General features: G+C 48.0%; 1 protein-coding gene across 2 annotated transcripts in view; it reads right to left on the bottom strand.

Annotated features, from left to right (window-relative positions):
* Window positions 1-17441: 17441 nt before the first annotated feature.
* SERTAD2 (SERTA domain containing 2) overlaps window positions 17442-26379 on the bottom strand; it is a 121068-nt gene continuing 112130 nt past the window's right edge. For both annotated transcript variants that reach the window (XM_037806827.1, XM_037806826.1), the window contains exon 2: window positions 17442-22689. In XM_037806827.1, coding sequence (XP_037662755.1) covers window positions 21759-22685 — 927 coding nt within the window. In that variant the 5' untranslated portion in view covers window positions 22686-22689 and the 3' untranslated portion in view covers window positions 17442-21758. The remainder of the gene's footprint in view (window positions 22690-26379) is intronic.

Genomic DNA, 26379 nt, shown 5'->3' with positions numbered 1-26379 from the left:
GTTAATTTTTGTATATGGTATGACGTAGGGATCCACCTTCACTTTTTGCATATGGATGTCCAGTTTTCCTATCACCATTTGTTAAAGAGACTGTTCTTTCCCCATTGAGAGGACCTGGCACACTTGTCAAAATCAATTGATCATTCTTGACTGAAAGGGGGAAGCAAAATGAAACAAAATAAAGTTTCAGTGGCTGAGAAATTCCAAATGGAGTTGAAAGGTCATTCTGGAAGTTATTCTTATGTGCTATATAGATATCCCTTTTTAGTTTTTAGTGTATTGGAATAGCTAGAAGGAAATACCTGAAACTGCCGAGCTGCAACCCAGCAGCCTTGATTCTTGAAGACGACTGCATAACTGTGTAGCTTACATGGTGTGACTGTGAGATTGTGAAAACCTTGTTGCTCACACTCCCTTTATCTGGTGTATGGACAGATGAGTAGAAAAATGGGGACAAAAACTAAATGAAAAATAGGGTGGGGTGGTGGTAGAATAATTTTTACTTTTATCATGTCATCTGCATATAGGGAAATTTTTTCTTCTTCCATTCTAATTTGGATGCCCTTTATTTCTTCTTCTTGTCTATTTGCTGTGGCTAAAATGTCCAGTATAATGTTGAGTAACAGTAGTGACAGTGGGCATCCTTGTCTTGTTTCTGATCTTAGAGGGAAGGTTTTCAGTGTTGAAGGTTTTCAGTGTTTCACCAGTGAGTTTGATGTTAGTTGTGGGCTTTTCATCTATGCTCTTTATCCTGTTGAGCCTCTCCCTGGCCCAGGGCCAGGTAGAGCAGTCAAGGCCTCCAGCAGAGGTTTCTCAAATGTTTTGTGCAGCTTGTACGTTGCTCCACCAATGGTGGTGGCCCCTGGGACTGTCTGTTCACCTCCACTTTCAAAAAACAAAACAAAACAAAACAAAAACTGCTGGTGTGGAAGCTGCAGTGTAAGTATGTCTAAGTATAACTTAATCCAGTACCCTGAACCCTGCTGCCTGGTCCAGGTGTGAGCCCCTGACTGAGGCCCTCCAATCGCTAGCACCCTAACTCCTTGGCCACAGAGTCCCTTGCTCCAGATTTATGGAGAAAAATTGAGATGAGGATTGAAATTGTTATGCTTGGGAGCTGCCATCAGAGGTTCCCATCTGTGGAGTGTATGTGTAGAGTCCCAGCCACATTATGCCCTTCCTACAAATTAGTTAGTTAACCTTCACCTGGATTCTGTGAGCACCAACACTCTACCCCAACCCCCTCCCCCCTCCAATTATTTCTTTAAGCTACTAAGAGAGGAGTTCTGTCACTTAAAACCCAAACTGTCTCATGTACTCTTCTGGACCATCTGGACAGTTTGTGGGAGCTCCCCTTCCTGCAAGGGGACAGGAGTAGCTGGGGAGGACAGGAAGACCTTTGGAAGCTGCTGCCAAGCTTAACAATTAAGAACCAGCGTCTTTGAACGCACTGAATAAATCTACAGGAAAAGCATATCGTTTCCACATAGTCTTGGAAGCATGTGTATGCAGCTCCAAAGCTCCAGGTTACTGGACTTTCTTGCTCGGGAGCCCATGGCAGCCACTTCTCTGGACTGGGGTCCCTGGGGACCAGTATTGCACGTGACTGGGCAGGGGCCAGCCAGAACTTCAGCCTCCAGTGTGAGGAAGAGCCACGGGCTGTCTCTTGCCCAGCTGGATTTTCCAGTTGAGCCTGCACGTTCCTTCCTGTTCCTTCCCTCCCCCTCTGGCAAACTCTTGACTGCAAACCCACACACTAGGCGCTGAGCGAGAGAGGGGATTCCCGTGGGCGCCTTCGGTGGCTGGAGGCTGCCAGGGGCTGTGCCAGCGCGCTCTCGGCTGCCAGGACAGCGCGGGCTCCGCACCACCGCCAGGCTGGCCAAGCGGATTCTCCGCGCCCTTCCCCGCGGTCTCTCTTCCTTCCCAGCACCCACCTCACAGCCCTCTGCCTGTTTTCAACCCCTGCTCTCCCCGCCTGCACCAGCCGGGTTCCACCATCTGCCACTTAGACGTGTAAGGTGGAGAATCAAAGCCTTTTAGAGCTTCAGGAGCCTCAGACCCACCGCGTCCAACCCAGTTGCTTTATAGAGAGCGAAAGTGAAGCCAGGGAGGTGAAGCGAGCTGCAAGGGTCCCACAGCTGGGAGGGGCAGACCTGGGGATAGAAACCCCGTGCCAGTGCTCTTTGGGGGAAGGGGTGTATTTGAAGCTTTTGTCTCTTCCCGTGGAGAAGGAGAGACCCGTGCCCCAGTGACAGAAAGCTGGGGAAGCGGAGGGGCGGGACCCAGTCAACTAGACATTCAGGAGGGAAGGGGTGGACAGGCGTCAGCTGACCGTCCCTTCCTTGTGCCTCTGCCCTGGGGCGACGCGACTCCGTGCTTCCCCTTCTCTCCAGGTGGGTGCGTGAGGACTGTCAGCACCGGCCTGGCCCTGTGACTAGCTAGAGGCGGAAGGAGGGAAGGCTGCGGGGCCTTCCAGCCCGAGAGCAGGTCTGTGCCGAGCTGGACGCAGCCCCCAGACGCGGACCCGCACAAAGGCGCTGCACCGCGGGCCAGCAGGGGGCGTCTGAGTTTCCTGCCGGGCCGGGCGTCCGCGTCCGGGGCCCACCTCTGCGCTCGCCCCCTGCGCTGCCTCCCACGCGCTCTTCCCGCCCTCACCCTCTGATCTGAGCCTGGTCCTGTGTCCCCTGTGACGCCAGCCCTGAAGGTTTCGCCCTCCTCACCCCAGAGCCAGCACTCTTCAAAATGTGGTCCCGAGGCCAGAAGCATGGCATCCCCTGGGGACTTGTTAGAAACTGCAATTCTTCGGCCACCCCAGACCTCCCGAAGGGGAATCTCTGGGAGCAGGCCCAAGAATCTGTGTTCAACAAGGCCTCCAGGGGATTGTCGCTTATGCTGAAGTTTGAGAACCGCTACTCACTAAGCCCTTGTCTTCCAGGACAGACTGTGCTCTCCTTGAGGACAGGGTGCCCCATCAGTTAGCAGGGTGCTCTGTGCAGCCATTCCCCTCTGCTGATTATTGATGGGTGGGACAAGGAGAATTGTCCCTACAGGAGCCCCCAGGGTTCGTTAATAAAAATTGGCTTTCCCGGGTGGTGATCTGGAGTGACTTGGAAATGGACACAGGTTTCCTCAAAGAATTGATCCATTTAGCATTTGTTTAGATTACCAGATTGTTTACAGTGGAGCTGGAGAAGCCTCCGGTCTCCCTGACCTAGAAAACTATGGAAAAATGAAAAAACTGTGACCATGATTTTGTCCAGGATGTTCTTTAATATTTTTACGTAATATTTTCAATACATTTTAAAACATGTGCATAACTCTAATGTGGCCTATGCGCTGAGGCCCCAAGAGGGTTAACCTGGTTGCAGTGGTGAGTGGAGAAATACTGGTTTGATGCCCAAGTTCTCCTGCCTGAAGGCCATTTTACAGCTAACAACCTTGAGCCACTCTGGCCTTAACTCAAGCGAGTAATTCTGATGGCGGAGTCATGATCTCAGAGAGGGAGACTTGGGCATACGCTGGCCTGGCCCCTGAAGTCCCACCTCCCCGGTGGCCCCCCACCTGCTTGTTAATGTTTGGAAGGGCAGGGTTTGGGGTTGAGAGCCGGGTGCTAGAGGTTGGGGCTTTCTGGCTGACCTGTGGGTGTGCACTGGGTGGGTGAGGGTGGGAGAGGGCTGGATAGAACAGGAGTTTGTCCAGAGCCAGCTCCTGGAAGTATCCCTTCTCAGTGATTCCACTTCAGGAGTTTCTGTGATGGGAATAATCAGAGTCCCCTAAATGAACAACAGTTTGAGGGTGGTTTAAATCAGAGAGGCAGAACCACATGAGAGAACAATCTGCAGGGATCAAAAACCCCATTTTTGAAAAATTTCTAATGACATGGGGAATCAGTCGCGATGGAAAGTGAAAAAGCAAGATAGGAATTGGTTTTGTAGGATGCCTGTTTTATGCAAAATGCCTATTATTAGTCTCAGTGCTGGAGCCTGGGGCCCAGACACTGAGGCCGTGATTAGCAGGAGGGGGGCAGCCTGGGGCCTGGGAGACCACTTGGGCATCCTCTGCCCCTGAGGAACGAGTAAGTGGAGGGCGGTGGGGATGAAAAAGAGGATGGACATTTGGGAGCTGGACTCGGAGCCCTCAGCCTTGACTGGCAGGGGTAGGGAAAGGGTGAGGAGGGGTTTACACTGAGCAGCCCTGGCATTCACTGAAGCTTTACAAGGTGCTGTGTATACGTGATTTTTAGACCTCTGGGCAACCCCAAACATCACCCTAACTATCTCCATTTCACAGATGAAGAAATTGGGGCTCAGAGTCGCACACTAGCACAAAGTGACCCAGAACTTGTTCTTTCACCTTTGGGGCGCCGCAGCACCCGTAAGCCCTCACCCAGCCATCTCCGACCTGGAGTGGTGCTGTGCCAGTCTGGGGGTTTTCAGGGACCTTCCTGGGTGAATCACCAGAAAGACCCTTTCATCCCGTCCTGTCCCCCAGGTTGGACCAGGCAGCCTGCCCTGGGTGGAACAGAGGTGGAGAGGAAGGAGAGCAGATGGTTTGGATTTTAACTGAAATGAATTCAAATAAGTTTGTTCCAAGAGCGTCATAGCCCCTCAAGAGGACTTAGAGGACGCTGTACCTCCCATTTCAGGGGCCAGGGGTGTGGTTCCTCTCCAGATCACCCAATTCCTCCAGTCCCAACTCTTCCCTTCTCTCAAGCTGACAGCTGAAAGGTGAAATGTCTCAGGCAAACTCTAATCCTCAAATTGAAAGCCCCAGAGAAGGCAAGATTGCTGTGTGTGTTTCTGAAGGTGGGTGCAACGGAGAAGCTAGCATGTTCCTTAAATCCCCAGCTTTCCCTGAGTGTCTAAACGTGAGAGCTCTAAGTGGTGGGGAGGTAAAGTTTAATTGCCCGAGCAAGCTCCTGTAATTTTTTCCAATCCACATGGCAGTGAGCCTGACCACAGCCCCTGTCTCATCCTCCTTCCTGAAGCTTCTGCCTCCTTAATGGGATTTATAGAATTTGGGAAGGTGGAGGCTGTGCTGCTTCACAGTTTTGATGCCCATTTTTCATAAGAGAAAACTGGATGTCAAAGAAATGAGAAGTTGATTCTGCAATGAAAGCATGTAGAGATAATCATGGGAAAAATTTAGTTTATAACACTGGTTTTTGACCAATGACTGCAAATTTGAAGCATTTAAAAATTCTGATGCCCAGGTCCCACCAAATATTAGCCCAGGGGTGGGGGCCATTATTACTTTTTTATGGTATTTTTAAAAAATGTTTCTCAGGTGATTGTAGTATGCCAGTACTCATCTAAAATAAGACAGTTGCTTTAAAAAGAAGTATATCCAATAGAAAAATGGACAGGAACATGAATGGGCAATTCAAGAGAAGAAATAAAAATGGCTAATAGGTACATGAAAAACTGTTGACCCCAATTAATAATTAAAGAAATGCTAAATAAAACAATAAGGAGATAGCATTTCATGTATCAAATTGTCAACCTTTTTTTTTTTTAATGAAAGAAAATTCCCAGGAATAGCAACAGTATGTTTGTGTATGTGTGTGTGTGTGTTTGTGTGTATGTCCCAAACACTGTTTATGAGAATTAATGTCTATAACCTTTTCTGGGGGCAGGTGGCAACCTTTTGACCCATCAGTTTCATGCAAGGAACCAGATAAGGATGTACTGAGATTTAACTAGAGTTGTTGTCTTAGGAAGAACAAAAATTAGAAATTCCTAAATATCTAATATTAGGGGACTAGTTCAATGAATAATAGTGCAGTTGTAGAATAGAATACTATACAGCCGCTAAATATGAGATAGTGTATAAATATGTCCTCAATGGGGAAGATTTTCAGATAAATTAATGAGTAAAAATTTTTTTCCAAAAAATAATACTTTCTTTTTGAAAAATAGAGTATGAAAAGTGTATGTGTGTGAAAAGTTTTGGTAATGGATGGTGTTGATGGTAGTAAACATTGTGAATATAATTAACAATATTGAAATGTATATTGGAAAGTGGTTAAAATGGGGAAATTTATGTTGTTTATGTTACCACAATAAAAATAAAGATCAAAAAAAAGCAAGGGACTATAAAATCCAAGGAGTGAGCCCTAAACTAAACTATGAACTTTAGTTCATAATATAGTTATAATAATATTGGCTCATCAAATGTAACAAATGTAAGACTAGTGCAAAACGTTAGTAATAGGGAAAACTGTAGGGGAGGGGGTGTTACATGGGAATTTTGTACTTTCTGCATGATTTTCCTGTAAAACTATAACTGTTGTAAAATAAAAATTAATTTTTAAAAAGTGTATGTGTCTCCCTTTACCTAATGGGCAGATGCATAAAAAAATAAAGACAATAAATAAATAATGGGGGGGGGGGGTAAAGGGGTATGGGATGTTTTGGGTGTTCTTTTTTATTTTTATTCTTCATATATATATATTTGGAGTAATGAAAATGTTCAAAAAGTGATTGTGGTGATGAATGCCCAACTATATGATGATACTGTGAACCTTTGTATGCTTTGGATGATTATCTGCTATGGGAATGTATCTCAATAAAATTGCATTAAAAAAGTGTATGTGTCTATACTTAGAAAAAATATTGCTAGTATATACAAAAGTGTTAGCAGTAGTACAAATGTGAATGTTCATATTTTTATTTTGTTTCTCAGCATTTTATACCTTCCCCCCACAAAGTACATATTTGCTTTTGTCAAAAAGAAAAAAAATTATTTTTAATGTAGAAACTTACTTTTCAGAGTAAAATTTGCTGACCTGTTTTCTTTGGGGAGGGGAGGAGCTGACATCTCGGACTGATGAAATCCACCTATCCTCATCTCTGTCTCGTCTTTGACCAAGTAGCTGAAATAGATGCTCAGACTGGTTTTTCTTTTCCTCCCAGGCCTTTTCCTCCTTGCTGGGCTGTAAAATGGCTGAGGGAAGGAGAGTTGAGGTAAAAGAGGAGAATCCAGGGGTCTAAAGGGTCCCCATCAGAGTAGAGAAGGGCTTGGGCATGTGACCTTGAGCCAGGCCCTTAGCCTCTCTCAGCCTCAGTGTACACAGATATAAGATGGGGACAATGATGGTGCTGACCTCATGGGCGGATATGAGGCTTTAAGGAGACAGTGTAATGTAAAGAGCATAGCATGTTGCCTGACTCAATAAATGGTGCCTCTGGTCTTTTTTGATTTGGAAAGTGGAGGATGCTTCCCAAAGGGTGGGTAGAGGCACCCAGGGAGCCTCTGAGCAGTGATGGTCCTGACTCTCATCAAGCCCACCTGTGGCCGCGCTGAGAGGGAAACTGGAGAGAGAAGCCAAGCCCCAGAGCCGGGCTCCAGAGGGCCTTCCTGGACTCTGTGCTGGGACCTGCCCCCTGGGAGGCCACACTTGATTAGGGCTCCTGACCCCAGCACCACCTTTCCCTTGCCTCCACCATGTGCTCTGTCATGTTCCCAGAGTCTACTGTCCCCTCCTTCCAAAAAAAAAATAATAATTCAGTTTTATTGAGATATATTCATATACCATACAGTCATCCACAGTGTACAATTAATTGTTCACAGTTACCATCATATAGTTGTGCATTCATCACCAAAATCAATTTTTGAACATTTTCATTACTCCAAAAAAAATAAAAATAAGAATAAAAATAAAAGTAAAAAAGAACACCTAAAGCATTCCATCACCATCCCCCATACCACCCTATTTTTCATTTAACTTTTGTCCCCATTTTTCTACTCATCCATCCATACACTGGATAAAGGAAGTGGGATCCACAAGGTTTTCACAATCACACTGTCACCCCTTGTAAGCTACATTGTTATACAATCGTCTTCAAGAGTCACGGCTACTGGGTTGGAGTTTGATAGTTTCAGGTATTTTCTTCTAGCTATTCCAATACATTAAAACCTTAAAAGGGTTGTCTATATAGTAAGTGAGAATGTCCACCAGAGTGACCTCTCGACTCCATTTGAAATCTCTCAGCCACTGAAACTTTATTTCATTTCATTTCGCATCCTCCTTTTGTTCAAGAAGATGTTCTCAGACCCACGATGCCAGGTCCAGATTCATCCCCAGGAGTCATATCCTGTGTTGCCGGAGAGATTTACACCCCTGGGAGTCAGGTCCCACATAGTGGGGAGGGCAGTGCGTTCACCTCCCGAGTGGGTATTGCCCCCTCTTGACCCTTCCTTACGGTAATTCCATTTATTAAGGTTCACTTGGTGATGGGCCAAAGCCACCCAAGGCCTCTGAATTCATCTTGTGACCATCCTTCCCCCACCCCTTACAAGGATGTGGGACCTGGAGCTCCCGATCCTCTCAGGCCTCTGAGCCCCTTAGTGTCAGCCAAGAGGGAGCCGCTCCCCATCGAGGTCCCCCAGCTCGTTCGTGCAAAGCTGGGTGTCCACGTGGGATGCAGAGATCCCTGGACAGGGCAGCAGCCAAGACGTCTCATCCAGGCACACAGGGGCTTCTCAGCAACCGCGTGGATAGATGCCCTCTGACATAATCAGAACAGATGTGGCCCCTCTGGGAGCTGGAAGAGCTGCACCCGCCCCCAACCCAGAAGAGGCCAGACCTCTAGAGGCAGGAACTGCCCCCTACCCCATCCCCACACCACGAGTGGGGCTGCCTGGGACAGGTCCTCGGGAGCAGTGTTGGCAGGAAAGAGACTTACAGCAGCAGATTGGGCACCTGAGATTTCAAATTCCCTTCCCCAAAGTCCAGGAAAGAGTTGCGAGAACGTGGGGTTTTTAGTACAGAGACTGGTCTTGCCTTCCCCTCTCCTGAATGAGTGAGGGGATGAATGAATGGATCAACCAATGATATGAGTTCCCTCTTTCATTTCTAGAATTGATTCAGGTGGAGAGTGAATAAAACATCTATGGATGTGCTAATGGCCATTAGAAAATAGTTAAATAAGCCTAGACATCGAGCACAGAAATGTCAGTAGATGGCCCCATTTTGTGAGCATCTAAAGCAGAACTTGACCCATGGTGCAATAACTCAGTCCACTATTTGGTGAATGAGGGAAGGAAGGAATGATAGATATTTCCAGGCATCTCAGAAAAGGTGGGAAAAGGGGGTAGAAGCTGCATGTATGTGTCTCCACACACCCAGAGTTAACACGTGCTTCCTGGTGTGATTTGACAACTAGGGTGAGCCTTGGAATCATGCACCACAGAGGGGGACACGCATAAAAAAATAGGAAATTAACAAAGCAGTAGGGGCAGGGGCAGATCAGGGGGTTCAGCTCACATCCCAGGCTGCTCTCTCAGCAAAGCAAAACTAGACCAGAGCATCTGCTGAGTAAGCTAATGAAATAGTGCCTGCCCAGGCAGCAGAGAGCTCCCCTCGGAATTGCCTGGCATGCTACGATGGACACTTGAGCACACACCCCCCACTGCAACCCTGTCCTGGACTGTTCTGAGTGTCTGATGCTTGTGAGGCGTGGACCCCATGAACTGGGACTGGGTGTCTAAGAGCTGCCCCTCCAGAGACCCCAGACATGGGACAGCAGCCTGGTCTCAGGCCCCAGCCTTGCTGCTGACTCAGCTGGGCATGCCTGAGGCTTTGAGACCCTCTTCCGGATCTGCACTTACACCTTAGGGCTCCAATCTTCTGCCTGACCCCTCTCTCCTGTTTCCCACCCTTGGATTCCCCTGGGCAGCATCTAACGTGGAAGGCCAGCCCCTGCCAGGCCTGCTGAGGCTGGTGTTTTCCTCCTGGGGAGTGGCCCCCTTTGTGACTCAGACCCTGGGAATCTGGGAGCCCCACTCAGCTCTGGCTAAAGTTGGGCTCCCAGGGGCCTTCTCCAGGCTCAGTAAATGCACTTGGGTTTCTGAGCCCCTTTTGCAACCCCCCCACCATTCCCCTCAGTGGGTTCCTTTTGTCGTTACTAAATCCCCTCCAATCTCCCCTTCCAAAAGCCAGGCAGATCCAAGTGGAATTCAACACCCAAACACTCACACAAAGGCTGGGATTAATAGCTGGCTTTGTCTGGGCACAGATGTGCGGCAGCTTGGAAGGGGGGACATTCTTCCTGCCACTTGAGTCCACAGGCTGCTCTGCACTTGGGGGAGGCAGGGGGTGCTGCATGGATGCCCCCCTCTAGGGCACATGCCCCACTCCTCTGAGCAGAAATCCTGTTGGGGGCTGGGGGAGGTGGATTCTGGCCCCCACCACAGCTTTGGAGTCCACAAAGCTCCTCCCAGGCTGGGAGGCCTCTCGGCCTCCCCTCTCCTCCCAGCAAGTCACACTCGGCTGGGCCAGCGCTCAGCAGTCTTCTGGATTTGGTCCTGTTCTTCTGGGGCCTGAGCTTTGAAACAGGCCCCAGTGATCCTCAAAGAAACCCTGTGAGCTGAACCACCTGGAGCACTGATAGGAAGTCTATGGAGCTGTATGGGCAGGCAGACAGGGAAGGCTTCCTGGAGGAAGAGGGACTTAACCTGAGCTCCAAAGGATGGGCAGGATTTAATTAGGGAAGGAGGCAAGAATGGCATCCTAAGCAGGGGACTCCAGAAAGTATCAGTGAGGCAGGGGGAGAAGGGCCTTGAAGGCCTAAAAAAAAGGTTGGACTATCTTCTGATGGCAATAGGGAGCCATGAAAAGTTGCAGAGGAAAAGGGGCCTGAGCAGCACAGTGGGGTATAAGGAGAGCTATTTTGCCGTTGGGCATGGGACAGGCTGGAAGATGTGGCAGCCAAGGAGACAAATAGAGTGGCTGGGCCAGAGCCTGTTCTCACTTGCCCCCAACAGATCCTTTTTCTGGGTGATCCATGCTACAGATCAACTATGTGATTGTGGTTCTCATGAATTTGGTTCTTAGCACTTAGGGCAGAAACATCATGTTTCCCTATTGTTTGAGGTCAGGTAAATCATTTCCCAAGCAGAGAGCTGGTGGGAAAGTCAAGTCAGTCAAGTTTGGGTGTCGGGGGTGGCTCCCCCATCCCTAGATGGTACGAGTAGCTGGGGTTCCCAGCACATCTGGTCTCTGAGGTGCTCACTGGCCAAGGCAAGGTTTCCCTGCTGTTAGGGAGTTTCTATGCTAGAGGAGGGAAAAGAGGTAAGAAACAGGAAACAAATGAATAGATGAGATGACTTCAGATGGTGATAAATCCTGCAGAGAAAATAAAATAGTGATGAACCTGACATGGGTAGGGTGGGGATGGGGTGGTCAGGGAAGGCTGCCCTGAGGAGGGGGCATTTGAGCTAAGACTTGGACTCCGAGAAGGAGGGGGATGGACTAGGTGCAACCCTATGTAATCGCTGATATTCAACCTTTTTTGTTCTGAAAAACAAAACAAAACAAAACAGTAATTTAACAGGATTCAATATAATACAAAGATGGGGGGGGTCAGAACCAATAATGGAGCAGTGGTCCTTGGTCAGAAAGACTCATGGCATCACAAGGCATGAGGTGAGGGATTTTCAGTGAGAAGTTGCTGGAGGGTGGGGTGTGGCCTGATTCATGTTTTATTTAAAAGCTTTCTGCAGCACACGCCCCTCTCTCTTCCCGGAAGGGCCTCAGGCAGCCCTTCTCCCTCAACACCAGGGGCCAAGTGCTCTCTCTCCCAGAGCTAAAGCCTGGAAGTGCCCAAAGCAGGGCCTCAGAAAAGGGAAATGCCTCTCACAAGGCAAACCAATATCTCAATCAGTTACCCGGACTGGGCTGATGCCCCAAGGACTCCTCCCTCAGGCTGGAACCCACCTCCTCCCCTCTACCTCTTCTCACCCTCTCTACCCTCTCCAGTGTCTCTGGGGGGCTGGGTTATTCAGGGGCACGAGGCCAGGGCATGGCCCCTGGGCCTGAGGGCCCTCGGGAGCGGAGGGGTTGCAGGGGCCGAAGTTTCTCCTTCTCCCTGCGGGCTGTCCAAGCATGGGCTGTGGGGCAGGGAAAGGTAAGGAGGTCAGGCCACTGACCCAGGGAAAGGACACGGGGAAACCTAAAGAGCTGATAGCAGCAAACAGGAGGCCACACTTCAAATGGGGAGGTGGGGTGGGGTGGGGTGGGATGGTAACGACAGCACCTGTTTGCCCACCTCTAGTGAGGTTCACGGAAAATACTTAGCAGAGCAGACACGGGAAGAGCTGAGGAAGTGTCTCCCAGGACTTAGCCTACTCACCCCCGTGCCACACTGTCCTGCTGAGAAGCACTCGGAGCCCAGGAGCAAACACATCGGGCACTTCTCAATGCGTTGTCTACAGACCAGGATCTCCTGGGAGCTTGTGAAACCTACAGAACCAGAATCTGTTGAATGAATAGGGTTTAGACGGGGTGTGGGGTGGGAAAGGGGAGAATCAAGAGTGACCCCAAGGATTCTGGCCCCACCAGTTGAATGGTGGTGCCGTCTGCGCAGATGGGAAACATGGGGGACGGGCCAGACCACATGAGTGGAATGAATGAACGAATGAGCCACCAGGGCTCCCTACCCTGCCGCTGTCCCAGCCGCAAGTCTTTCTGTTACTACCCACCATCAGACAAGGTTGCAGGTCTTTTCTGGCTGGAAAGGGACCCATCGTCTTGTCCGTTTATGCCCCACAGGATGGTCCCTGTGGGCATGAGCCCATCTGCCTTCCAAAGGTCTTCTGTTGCCCATCCTGTTCTTCCTTGTGGCCAGGGGAATGCAGGCTGCTAGGATTTGGGGAAGCAGAGCTTGTCCTGGCCCCTCACTCCCCTCTGAGCCACGCCCCGAGGAAGGCAGTGGGTCATGCTTGGGGTGTCCCACAGAGGGGTCCGAGCCCCCCAGGTGAGCACACAGTGCAGAACAGACTCCCACAGACCCCAGCTCCCCCTGTTACCAGCTGTGCCACCCTGGGCACTTTGCCTAATGCTTCTGTGCCTCAGTTCCCACCACCATATTGGAAAATACTTACAGACCTTCCCTTCCAGATCAGTGTGAGGGGGGCTGAGATAGTGGCCAGTGAGGGCCCAGCCCAGTGCCCCGCAGAAACAGCATGCTTTATAGAGGGAGACCTTGTCCCCAAGCCCCCAGCCCTCCCTTGGGGCCCCAAGGCACTGAGTCTGTGTCCCCAGTCATGGCTGAGGGGTTGTGTGTTTGGGATGGTGCATGGGGAGGGCCTCAGGGACAGAAGCTCTGAATGGCTTCAGTTCCCACTGAGTCCCTGTTACAAAGCTCTAAGAGGACACATGGCTCTTGGCTCTGCCAGTTTTTCATAATAAAAATGCCAGCCAGTTTCTTTAGGCCTGAAGCACCAGAGGGAAATAAGGTAAGAGTCCAAAGTCTGGGATGCAGTCCCTGCTCCTTCACTCACCTTGTGGCCAAGGCCAGGATCGGCCCCTCCCCGCCTCGGTTTCCTCCCGCCTGCTCAGCTTCCCCCATGGCCACCCCCTCCAGAATCGCCAGGAGAATCAAATGAGGCGGATGTATGCACATGCTTCACACCCCAGTAAGCCACACACAATGTCAAGGATTGTTATCGTCATCTCGGGGACCTCTCCAGGCCCGAGGAAGTGGCATTCCCCGTGAGCGGATGGGTTGGCTCGACTGAGAACAGCACGATCTCAAAAGCGCTCGGCCTGGGGATAAGTGACCATAAATCCTGTCCCAGAGGCGGCCCGACTCCGCGCTGACACGCGAAGACAGTGACCCGCGCTGCCTGCGATAACCACGTCCCTAGGAGACAACTGAAGGCAAAAATGCACGGCTGGTAGACCTGAGGGAGGAGGGGCAGGCCAGGGCCGCGCGCTGTGTCTGCGCGGAGCCCGCGTCGGAGACGCCCCCCTCCCCGCCGCCGTCTGCAGCTCTCTCCCGCCGCCCTCCCGCCGCCCTCCGCAGCCGCTTCTCGTCTCCGCAGAACAATAGGCCTTGCGGGCAGCTGGCAGCTGGGCGGCCGGCCCGGGGCCTTCCGAGGGGAGGGAGGCCGAGGAGGGGAGGGGAGGGAGCACCCCTGGCGGGAAAGTGGGGCTGGAGCCGCCGGGCTGCTGTGCAGGGCTTTCCCAGCTGCAGGGACACGGCCGGCGTGCAAGGAACAGCGGCCACGCCGTCCAGAAGCCTCGAGGGCCCCGCTTCTCCGCCCACCTGAAGGCGCTTGTAACCCCCCGAGGTTGGGGTCCCGTCCCCAGAGATGCCGGCGGAGCCACCCCTCCCAGGTGGTTCTAATGTGTAGCCGGGGAGAAGGGTTGCTCCGAGCAGGCAGCGTGTAGCCCTCCCTCCTTGTTTTGCCACGGAGTCCCCGAGTCCCGGAGAGGGGAAGCCGCCAGCCCAAGGCGGCGAGAACCCAGGGAGCCCTCGGCCCTGGAGAGCCGTCCCAAGTCCTAGTTCACTGACTGCTGGCTCCGCCGGATCATCTCCCACCCCTCGTTCCGCAGGGCGATGGCGGCTACGGCAGAAGGGGCACCCACCCCTAGGAAGCGGAGAGGTAAAGCAACTTGACCTCGGGCAGCTGATAGGTGAAGCTGGGACGGGAGCCGGGTCTCCTGCCTGCCTCCCCCTGCTCAGCCGCCAGGAGTCAGCCTGCCCGAGGACCGCGAAGGCCTCAACAGCGGTGGCCGGGGCAGGGAGGGTGTGCAGATGGGGTTATGAGAGTCAGAGAGACCCGGCTGCAATCTCAGCTCTGCCACCTGCCGGCTGTGTGACCTGTAAGGCGTTGCTTAACCTCTCTGAGCCTGGGCTCCCTCCTCGTCAAGTGGGGGGTGGTAAGATGAACCTCGAAGGGCTGTGGCGAGGAGTCCACAGGATCATGCACACCAGTGCACAGCGGTTCTGGCATATGCAAGTGTTCAGTAAGGGGTGACCCTGGGGACTATCCCCCCCAATCAGTGGGGGCTTTCTTTCCAAGAGGAGCCAAAGCACCTTAAAAGCAAAGACAGACAGGCAGTGGGGAGTCTGGGAATCTTGTGCTCTGTGCAAGCTCAGACCACAGTCCTTAGTAAGTAAACTGCTGACCACCCCAATGACAAGCATGGTATTAGGAAATGGTGATGACCCCACTCCCCACCCCCCAAAAAAGATGCTCCCAGAATTAAGATGCCCCAATTTTGCTTTAATGCCCAACCGAAAACACCACATTGAGAGGCCTGGATTTTATCCCCACCCACTGTCATGTCAGCTATAGATAGTGGACTGTTTATTATGAGCCAGAATTGTTCTAGGTATGCAACAGGCATTGACTCATTTAATCTCTACCCCTCCAAGAGATCGGCTCAATCATGACCCCATTTTATAGATAAGGAAAATGAGGCATGGAGAGGTTCAGGAATTGCCAAGATTACAGCTTATAATGACGGAGTCAGGATTCAAATTCAGGTGGTTTGGCTCCAGAGCCAAAATCTGAACCCTGATGCTATAAACTGTCACCTTAGACAAAAATCAGTTCCTCTCTCTGGGTTCATTTTCATGTCTTTGACCAGAAGCTCCATCTCTAAGGCCCCTCCCAGTTTTAAGTTCTCTGAAGTTCTCTTCTGTGACTTTGCTGACAGCTCTGCCCCCTCCTGACCCAGACCCCCACTTCCTCTGGCACTTGTCCTGTCTTCATCTTTTCAGGTATGCATGTCCCCATTCTTTGTTCAGACACTGCCCTAAGTATTGTGTGGGTTGCAAAGATCAGGATATGGCAAACATTTTCCATCAAGGGTCAGACAGCAAATATTTTAGGCTTTGCTACTCCACTCTGCTATTGTACTGTGAAAGCATCCGTGGACAGCTCATCAATGAAGAGCATGACTGTGTTACGATAAAACTTTATTTATTTATAAGAACAGGCAGTGAGTGGGCAGGATTTGGTCTGGGGCTGTAGTTACCAAGTCCACTCCTGGCAAAGATGAGCATCATGGGGTCATGGCCATAGAGCACCGGAGGAAACAAATGTGTGTGCAGCTAACCTAGGGAAGAAGCAGGACTTGCTGATTATGTCTACAGAGGCACCAAGCCCTGCACAGAGCCCTGCAGGATAGGAAGGGGGGGTTCTGACTGGGAAAGCTTGGAGAAGCCTCCATGGACCAGGAGGCTTTTGAGCTTGGCCTTGAAATGGTGGGTAGAATTTCCATAGGCAGAAGAGGGAAGACAGGGCAAGGACACAGCAATAGCAGACAGCAGATGTGGGTTGGGAGTGGGGAGTGTCCAGAGGGTGAAATGGGAGTTGACCTTAGGGTCAAGCATGTTGAGTACTGTGCCGCTCTCATTCCACAGAGAAGAGTGAGCTAGAGGTGTTTTGTTTCTTTTTTCCCTCCCTCTTTTAACTCAACAGATGTTCTGAATGCCTATTATGTACCAGGCAGTTCTAGATATGAGAGAGTATATGTAACATCAGTAACTCTCATTTTCATTGCACTGTCAACCCTTTCAAAGATGTTTAGGGGCTCTGACTTTTATCTTGTCCTCCCAAGCCACAGAGATTTAATGATTTGCTGAAATTATATCAGTAATTAATAGCAGATGCTTGTAATTCCAGATACAAACCTCTCTCCTGAGTAATAGACCCTTAGTTCTAGCTGCCTAATGAGTAGTCCACTGGGACATCTGGAAAGAACTCATGTCCACCCCCCCACCACTCCCACCCCCCTCATACCCCTTTGCTGATTGAATGGAACCCTCTTCTCCCAGGTCTTGCTCACCCAGCACCCTCCCCTCAGACCCAGGGTTGCCCAGAATAACTCAAGCCCAGGCCAGGCTGGATCCAGACTCCATGGCCCAGGTGCCAAGGAGGTTGCACTGGGTCTCCTCCATTAACCCCTGGAAGACTATGGGGGTGAGGGCTGGATTGCAAAATCAGGGGCAACCGAACCAGGTGAACCCCTAGCACTGTAGAAGGTCACCTTCGCCTTCAGGATGTTACAGAAACGATGGTGGCAAGACTACCCAGGAAGCAGGTATAATATTTGGAGGCCAGGAGGGAAGAGGGCCCAAGTAGGGGAAGCTATGGTGGTGATGGTTGGGGGCAGCAGAGGGGCACGCACCGGGTGAGTCAGGCAGGCAGCCAAGGCAAGGCTGGGAGAAGGGCACCAGGCCCACGAGAGTCCCGCAGGAGGAGCAGCTCCTTTGGGGAAGCTGTTTTAGACACGCTGAGTTTGAGGTGGCAAATCTTGGCAGAGGCTTTTAAGCCCAGAGCTCAGGAGAGAGGTGGGAGCCAGAAATAAGTTTTGAGAGCCCTGAGTGGATTGTCTGACCTTGAAAAAGCCGGCAGTAGAATGAGTGGAGGCTTGGTAAAGAGCTGATCATGGACCAAACTCCGGAGAAAACCAGTGCTCAGAGAGACCTGGGAGAACAGACGGGAAACGAGAGGGGTCTAGAAGGGCCTAGGAGGCAGGGGGAGAACGAGGAGAGAAAAGTGTCATGGAGACCAAAGAAGGTGTGGGAAGGTCAACAGCAACGACTCGAGCAGAGGTTCCAGGTGGACCGTTCCTCGAGCAAATTATAACAAACGCAGCTTGTGCCCTGGTCAGAAGAAAACAATGCAAACATGGCCATCTCATCTTTTGACTGTTTATTGTATAATATAAAACTACAAAAGTAAGACTGCTCATTTCCATGTACATTTAATCTGTCCAATTGTTTAGATTACAGCCCAAACCTACACATGAATACAGCCATCTGGGTTCTGATGTAACGTCTGTAATATTGCATAGAAAAGGCACAGCTCTCAGGTCTGTGGGGGAAAGGTTACACCTCCTTTTTGATAAAAAGCCCTCCTCAAAAACCATGCACCAAACATGTCACTATTTACATCTGTTTCAAAATCTCAGTTGTTTGCATGTATGGATTGCACTTCTCTTCCAAATTTGTTATACCCAAAAGAAGTCCAAAATTTTCATTGGCTTTGTCTGCCAATAACATTTGATCTTGGCTGATTTTCAAGAACTATTTAGACTCATTCTTAGAAGCACTGAAAACAATTGTACATAATAAGCAGGACGCACATACCTCTCTGCCATCAGGGGCAAGGCAGTTACAGGAAGTTAACCATTTACAGCCAGAACAGATTAAGTATGCTCTGTTCATTATTTTCAGAAAATGTATATAGGTCCAATTGCAACAGCAAAGTTTTGAAATTAAGAAAATTCATATATAGTAGAATAACAACAATCGCTGCACAAAGAAGAGTCTTTTAAATTTTTTTTTTTTTACATCTGTCATTTAAGAAGTCTGCCCTGTTGTATCCATAATTCATTGTTTACCACAAAGGTGGTTAATAAATTTAAAGTTTAAAAACGATCCGTAAGTTGATACTTTGGCTCTCTGGAGTTTATTTATTTAAGAAATTTTCCTTGATTGACCTCAGGGCAGCTGGGGCACTCCAAGGGGCTATGGCAATAAAAAGCTCAATTGATAAAAGACACTCGGGTGTAGCAGAGGCTCTGGCTATGTCTCACCCTCTGATACGAACAAGGGTGTCAGTGTGGGTGCCCCTTTTGTCATAAAGAGAAAGTGCTAATAAAAAAAACTTTAAAAATACCAACCCTTTGATGCTTGATTTTCATAAAAATTTGGAGGTATTAAAACATTCCTCATCCATCCCTTTTGCATATTTCAAATAGACCCATTTTGGAGAAGAGAGTAAAAATGAATGCGGACTATGCATACAATGAGAAGACCTGGGGGTCTGGCTCGGACCCCCTTTTAATACAGATTTACATTCCTACAAGAGAATACATTCCTACCATACATTCTGCACATGTTATGATCCAGATGTTATTAGAGCGCCACAGTAAAATAAATATATTTACACAGAAAAAAAGGAATAAATAACTTACGGGGGAAAAATCACTTCAAATTCAAAGCTCTTATTCTGCTCTCCTCTTGTCACTTCATTGCACATCACTGTCAATATTCGTCCCCTCCCTGCCCCAGCCTGCGTGTCCTTCTCATGAAGCCCCCTACGCCGCTTGTCCGACTCTGAAGGCCACGTGACGGCAGTTATGCCAGGAAGGTGCGGCTGCCCAGTGGGATCCGGAAGCACATCCCACCGTCAGGTGGGACTTGGAGACCACACTCGGCTCGTCCTCTTCCTGGAAGGGAAATCACTTTGTAAAATAAGACACAAGGAGAATTTGAGCACTTGTTGGGTTTTGCTCTTTTTGAAAATGGGCCACTGATTTCCCATGTCTTCTTCATTTGACTTTGAATATCAAGAATTTATGGCAAGGATGTTCAAAGTTAAAAAGCACTTGCCTGCTGTTGTGGGGGATTTTGTTTTGCTTCTGAAGGCCGGCCTTACAAGTACAAGCGAGTCCAAGAACCACTTTTAGGCAACACTTCTCTGTGCTTATTTGAACTGTTGCCCAACATATGGGAGTTGTTTAAACACACGAGTCACTAATCCAACGAAAGTACAGTTGTTCTAAGTTACTGTAAATCAGGTTTTGACAATGGTAAATCAACTGCTTTACCATGTCATTGTTGGGAATCAAACACTATTGTATATGTACAAAGACGTGTGCAGCACGTGGCAAGTTTCCTGGGTCCTCCAGTTATAGGAGCCACGGTGTCTGGGGCAGACTTGTTCTTGACAAGAAAGGGAAGCTCTTAAAACTGACAAGCACAGTGACACCGGATGCTCCTACCACAGCCCTCACCCAACTCTATGGCCCCTGGACGTACAGAAGGAAGACAGCACATCTGTAGCAGTAAGAAAGAGGTGTCTGTGGGGAGGCTGCTTGTAGGAGAACAAGGTGCAATTTGATCAGTTTCTCATGGCTCTACTGAGTTGATAATTAGCCTTTAAAACATACTCAAGTGGGAAAAAAGCAAATTAGAATGTAGAGAGATTTAGTTGTGTCATACATGAATCTTAGATGAGCAGTTCCTTCATCACAAATGTTTTCGTTTTGCTATGTGCATTATAAAAATAAAACCATGGCTTGTTTAAAGTGCCATTTTATAAGTTGTCTCTTTTTTTTTTTTTTTTTAATTGGCCAGAAGGACCCAATTTAATCCATGGCAAGAAGTGAGCAGAACTGGTGACTGAATATTGACAAATGACCAACAACAAAAACAACAACAACAACAAAAAACAAAACCCCATAATTTAAAAATTTTAAATAAATATAAAAGTTATTCCTAAAGAAGCCATCTGCATTTCAACAATATAGGTTGTAACCTGCACTCAACAGCTAAAGTACCATTGGGAGAAAGAAAAAAACTGAAACGAAAAGGCCATAAGCAATTTCGGCAACAAGCATGATACACTGCGAACATTTTAAAATTAAATATACACCACTAGGAATAAAAAGCTATTTCTCAAAAGTGTGTGTGTTGGGGGTGGGGGGGTGGGGGAGATGGGGTAGGAGGTGGGCAGGGAGAGAAACATGCATAGAAAGTCCTATCTGCGTATTTGGGTAAAACAGCCTTGTAAAGTGTGAAGTAGTTAAAGCAACCAGATTGGAAGCCGTGACGTAATGTGACAAATTCTAGGTTCAAGAGCCACAAAAGTTACAAAAGTGTGTTGTGTCCCGGGCCGGGCGGAGGTAAGCTGGGCTGGCAGCTTGCTGTGGTGATGGTGAAGGTGCCATTTCCAGCACTTAGCAACAGAGGGAACAAAAGCTCTAGGGAAGGGAAGTTGGAAAAGACAATTCAGCAACATGATGGATGCCTTCTGGGAGAGTTTCTTTTTTAAGAGCCCTAAGAATTGCAATAGAGCTTTAGTTCCATGAAAAGGTTGGTTGCTTTTAATAAAACTTTGTTCGGATGTAAAAATTTCAGGTCATAAGGAAAATTATGCCCAAGAAAAGGAAGCTGTGGGTTTGATATTTTAAAAAACAATTAAAAGCACAAACTTGGCATAAATACACACTTAAGTACTTGGGTGGCCTTCCCCTCAAAAAAAAAGGGAGCTAAAGAGAACCATCAGTTAAACCCCGAGCTCCACAGCCATCTCCCACCAACTGCTTAATGCAAATTTGATGAGCAGGTGCGGCTCTGGCTTTGGGGATCACAGCACTGGCAGGTGTTTGTGCCAGGGGGTCGGTGTTTGTGAAATTTGGGTGCGATAGCGCCTGGCCCTTTCTGAGAGTGGTGTGTGTGTATGCATGTGTGTTTTCTCATTTGGGGATATCAACTGCAGATTGATTTGAGCCAATTTTCTCTTTGCACCATACACGTATAAAACATTACAACTCTATAAAAGTACAAGTGCAACTTGTACATCTGAAGTTTGCAGGAACTATGTGAGCAAATCCTATCAAAATAGCTATCTCATATGTATAAACACCATTTGTTTTTAGAAAAAACAATATCATAAACTGCAGAATCTGTACAAAAATATAAAATAAATTTGGGCAGCAGTTTCTAAACAGCCATGTAAATGCAACACTTACGAGGAGTAGTTAATGCCTCTTAAAAGGCTGAATTGCAAGTCAACCTATACAGGGGCGAAGATACCAGAAAAGGTACTGAGATTATCTAAATAATATATTTTTTTCTTTTTTACCTCTTGCAATAAAACTTATAGAAAAAATAGACAAATATGCACATGCAATTTACAGCTTTTCCAACTTAATCCTTGTGCTTCACTTCAAAACTGTTTTTGTCATTCAACATAGCAACACTGTCTTCAAATGTCTTCTTTCCTATATACCAGAGTAGTAGGTCTCAGAGGAACCACTCAAAAGAGCATATTAAAAGTGGTCATACTTGGATGAAGGCACTCCAACTCTGCTCAAAGCAAAAACTAGTGTGATCCTTTTGTAAAATTTTCTTGTTCTCTGAAAAGGCAAGCGAGGGTGCATGCACAGTGCGGAGGGGTGGTCAGGGCAGCGGGTGCGCTGGCGGGTCCGGGCGAGCCCCGCGGTCTTAGGACCCGACGAGCACCTCCATGATGTGGTCCAGCTCCGTGAGGTCCATCTTGAAAGGCTGGCTCGGGGTGACGGGCTGACTGCTGTACGGGGCCAGGGTCTTGAGGAGGTCGTCAGCAGACACCGGGGCCATTTTTGAGGCTGTCCCTGATGCGGACGTGCAGGGGTCAAAGTCATACATCGATGTGTCAATGTCAGCAAACAGGATGTCGTCCAGAGTCAAGTCTGTCAGGAAACCCGTGGACGTTGTTATTTCAAAATTCCCAGGCAGGGAGTCCAGGAGCTTCGGGTCCTCCGGGCGGCCCTCGGGGAGCCCGTCGGGTCTCGGGACGCTGGGCTCACTGGGGGTCCCTTTCGAGCTGTCAGCTGCTGCCGCCGCGGCCTCTGTGGAGGTAGATGTGGGACAGAGCTCCTCGATCTCGTCCAAGGCGGAGGAGAAACTGTCCTTTTCCAGCGGGAGGGCTGGAGGCGAGGGTTTGGTAGGGGCCGCGGGCGGCACGGCCTGCGAAGTGCAAAAAGTGTCGTGGTCGTCGGCCTCGAGCAGGGAGGCCGGGGTGAGACAGGCCTCCAGGGGCGTAGTGCTTCCGGGGTCGAGGTCGCAGGGCAGGGCGGGCGCCGCCTCCCGGTAGCTGTGGCTCAGGGGGTCGGCGGGCGGCGGGGAGGGCGCCAGCCCCGGCCTCAGGCTGCCTTCCTGTTTGAGTTCCTCCTGGATCCGCCTCAACATGTTGTTAATTAAAACGGTCTTCTGCAGGCTGGGCTCGGTCAGGGGCCTGTGGTTATAGAGCTTCATAAGGGAAATGTTGAAGATAGTCTGGCGCTGTAAGGTGTAGGACACCTTAGATGGACCGTCAGAGGGAGACACGATTTTGCCTTCCAGCCCATCTTCATACTCATCAAACTTCCGCTTTCCTCCTTTACCCAACATATATCTGCCAAGGAGACAGGAAGGAAATGGGATTAGTCCCTGGAAAAGTAATTTCTACAATAGAAAAGATGCTTATGTGGAGGTCGGGAATTGGCACTTTGGTTCCTTGTCCCATTTTATTTAGAAGTGATGAATTAATTGGGGGGGGGGGTCTTTTTGCATCGGAGAGAATTGGGAAATCTACCTTCATATGCCTACGGAGCAATTTTTATCACTAGGTAGCCTGCTAAATGTGTAGGACACAGACAAGTTAAGAGTTACCATGGAAACTGTGGTTTTGACTTTTACCAGCTCATGTGCTTGTGCTGGCACGCCTCACATTATCATGCAGGTTCAATTTCCCTCCCCCAAGTAGATTTATTTTTAAAGCCTAAGAAAACACTTAGAATGCTATGACATAAACAGATATATATATGTCATAAATTTACAGCTTGAACACATTGTGAATGATTAAGAGAATCAAGTTAGAGAAGGGGGAACATGTACAATCTTGGTAGAACTCTATGTGCTTTCAAATGCTTTTTCTATCCTCATGCACAAAGCCTTTCTGCCTGTTTGGTGACATGTGGTGAGGCACCTGGTCTGTGTTAAATGACCATCGCGATTGAGTGGCTACTGCTTTTCCATTCCAGAATGAAGTGGGGGAATTTGTACTTCCCAGCCCAAGTTTCTCCTTGGCTCAGTTTCAACGCATACAGTTGTACTTGAATGTGACTGGATTAATTTAAAAGTAATTTGCTGTGATTGTAAGCATTGCTGGTTGGGTTCTTGAGACATTTCTCGACAAAATCACCCACTGTTAATTCCAGGGAGACATATGTGTTTTAAAGGACCTCATATCTCAAAGCCCGAGAATCTGGCAATGGATTGAATTTTAAAGCCTCTAGGAAGAACGCCTGCCCCATCTCTCCTGACTCTCACAGCTCAGGCTGCCTCCTCCCCGGCTGCCTTAGAGGAGATGCTGTCAGCTGGCTGCCATCCTCTGCAGTGGCCCTGCCTGCACCCCAAGGCCATGCTCTCAATAGAACAATCTCAAGTCCATTGCCCTTGCCTCACAGACCTTACTTCCTAACCACTTGATTTAAAAAGCTGTTCATAGGTTGTCCAGACCAGGATACCTGGTCTCAGTGTTTCTATTAAGCCAGGCAGGCCTATGCTTGTCCCCTCACCCCTCTACAACATGGGCACGGGGAAGTGTCAATTCTCTCCTTGATGTGACTCACTCTTTCCAATATCTTTATATATAAGCCATTGCTCTTTAGTTATCCAATTTTTCATTTAAATTCTACTTAGCTGTTACTGAACTGCTACAGCTGATATTGATCGAGCCCCCTCAGTGCTTTATTAGCTCACTGGGCATCTCAGCTGTCCTAGGCACCCTGCTAGGCACTTCAGGGAGTCCCCCAGATGCACAAAGCCTGGACTTAGAGGGGCTAAATCTCTTGAACACCTCGCTGTCACTTTGAATTACAAGCATCATACTAAAGGAATTAGGCTAAAGGTAATGTAAGCACAGAACTTACTTCTAACACCTCGCTAAAGAAAGCCCCACTGCCCCTCAAGGTGGACAGATAGACACGGGGCATCCTAGAGCCCGGCACACAAATCCTACCTGGAGTGACTGGTTTCACCAGCCTCAGTCTCCAGGAGAGAAATATACAGACGGCTAAAGCTTATCAACCTCAGAGTGAGCTTGAGAATTTGCTAATGCTTATAAAGCATGTGGAGTTGCTTGTAAGAAACACCTTCCCTCATTTTGTAAACATTAAGAAAACGGTTGTCAATCACTAGGACCAAAGATCTCGGTCAAGTAATTTGCCATTCTCTGATGCAAGGAAGGTATAATAAACAATGTACTTATCTAATACTTCACATGCCAGGGATTTCCAAATGTTTAGTGCTAAAAGTCTCATTTGTATATATGTACTTTGCCTAGAACCTTTCCTATCCAAAGTATCTGTGCCATATTAAACTAGGGGATGAATCAGAGTGGAGGTGACTGCACTTTGCATTACAAAACACTTTCGACTTTATGCATTGGAAGTGTTACTACTGGACAACTGTGTTTTGAAACAGAAAACTGTATTCACTGTTATACTATTTGTATTTGCTTTCGATCTAAGCATTTAAATACTCGCAAAAAAAAAAAAAAAACAAAACATGTTTGCCAAAGTGCTTATTAAGTGCATTTAATTCCCATGTAAAGCTGTTGCAAAATAATGTGATCAGGCACAATACATTTAAAAGCATGTGCGTGTGTACACAAAAACAAACATATACACTCTAAAATAGTGTTTCTCAAAGTGTGATCCATGGATGGGGCCAGTCCATGAACTGTTACTTGTCCATGGAGAGGAAAGTAAAGATATTGCAGTATTTAGAAACTTCTATGACAAGTTGACAGTAATTATACGCCTGCTGGATCTAATTCTTAAAAATGGGGCTTATATTTTCTACATCTTTGTATTTTATTTCATTTTTAATAGTAATTATTTTTACTGTGTTTTACCAAAGTATTAGTCTATGAAGGTTAAAAACAACAAACCAAAAAGCTGGCCCCTAACCACTGACAATTTGAGAAGCACTGTCCCAAAATGTAAACACAACACACAGATAAAAATGAATCAGCTTGCCACCACTTTCAATTTGTATGGTGTGCTGGAGTAGAGCTAACACAGGTAAGATAGTGTAGATTTTTTCTTTTCTTTTAGTCACTGATGTAGAATGTCTTTAAGATTTAAAAACATTTGAAGATTTAAAATAAAGATTTAAAAATCTGTTGCCAGAGAAAAACAACAGGACTTTTTCACTGAAATAATCACTGAATCTATACAACCCAAATATTTTTAAAAGTACATTGATCATAAAAAAAAAAAAGTACATTGATCATGCGATACTATAGGTATTTAGCAGGATTCCCATAGCTGAAAAGAGATCTGTCATTGAATTTTCAGAGAGAATTCAATGTGAGAAGCTCCTAATTTCCAATTAGAATGATCCAGCTGGTCATAGCTGTGTGATAATCCCTAATGATTTAGTAAAAGTTTGATAAGACTTTTCCTGGAAGGGGTGGGAAGAGGGCCCTTGTTAAGCAAAATCTGTGAGCAGGAACAGATACACAAACCAAACCTCCAATATGCTTTTCAAAGGGGTAAGGAAGAATTTATGGTACAGTATGTCTCAAGGCAAGTTTGCTTTCATTTATTTCATATGGGGCAAAACTGGCTTCACACACACAAGAAGATTACAAAATGCACACAATCCCAATTTTTAATCCTAATTCCATATAAATTTTTATAGAAAGGAATAAACTGCAACACAATAAAATCTACCCCACTTTTTTTTACTTAAAAATGAAGCCAAGTCTTCCCAAAGTGTGTTTACAGCACTATTTAAAGAGTCTGCCCCCCCCCACACACAAGGTGGTCAGAAGGGGGGGGATGGTCAGTGAGACTAAATGTGGCTGCCAGGGCTTGGTATTAACCTCCACCTCAATAAGCAGAAGGCAACTTTAAGAGGAAAAGAAAACACAGGCTTTTCAAGAACCTGTGGGCAAGAAGCCAAATGATGTCGCCCCTCCTGGCACCTCTGGGCTTGGGGCTCAGGCTGACCAGGGCTGATGCCGTTCCCCAGAAACCTCTTTTCCCTCAGCTGCTCCAAGAAAATGACAATAGTTCTTGACGCCTGATACTGG

The sequence above is a fragment of the Choloepus didactylus genome, chromosome 17, assembly GCF_015220235.1.
Source record: "Choloepus didactylus isolate mChoDid1 chromosome 17, mChoDid1.pri, whole genome shotgun sequence".
NCBI classification, from domain to species: Eukaryota; Metazoa; Chordata; class Mammalia; order Pilosa; family Megalonychidae; genus Choloepus; species Choloepus didactylus.
Note: the sequence above shows the minus strand (reverse complement) of the source record. Positions and strands in the feature narration are given on the sequence as shown.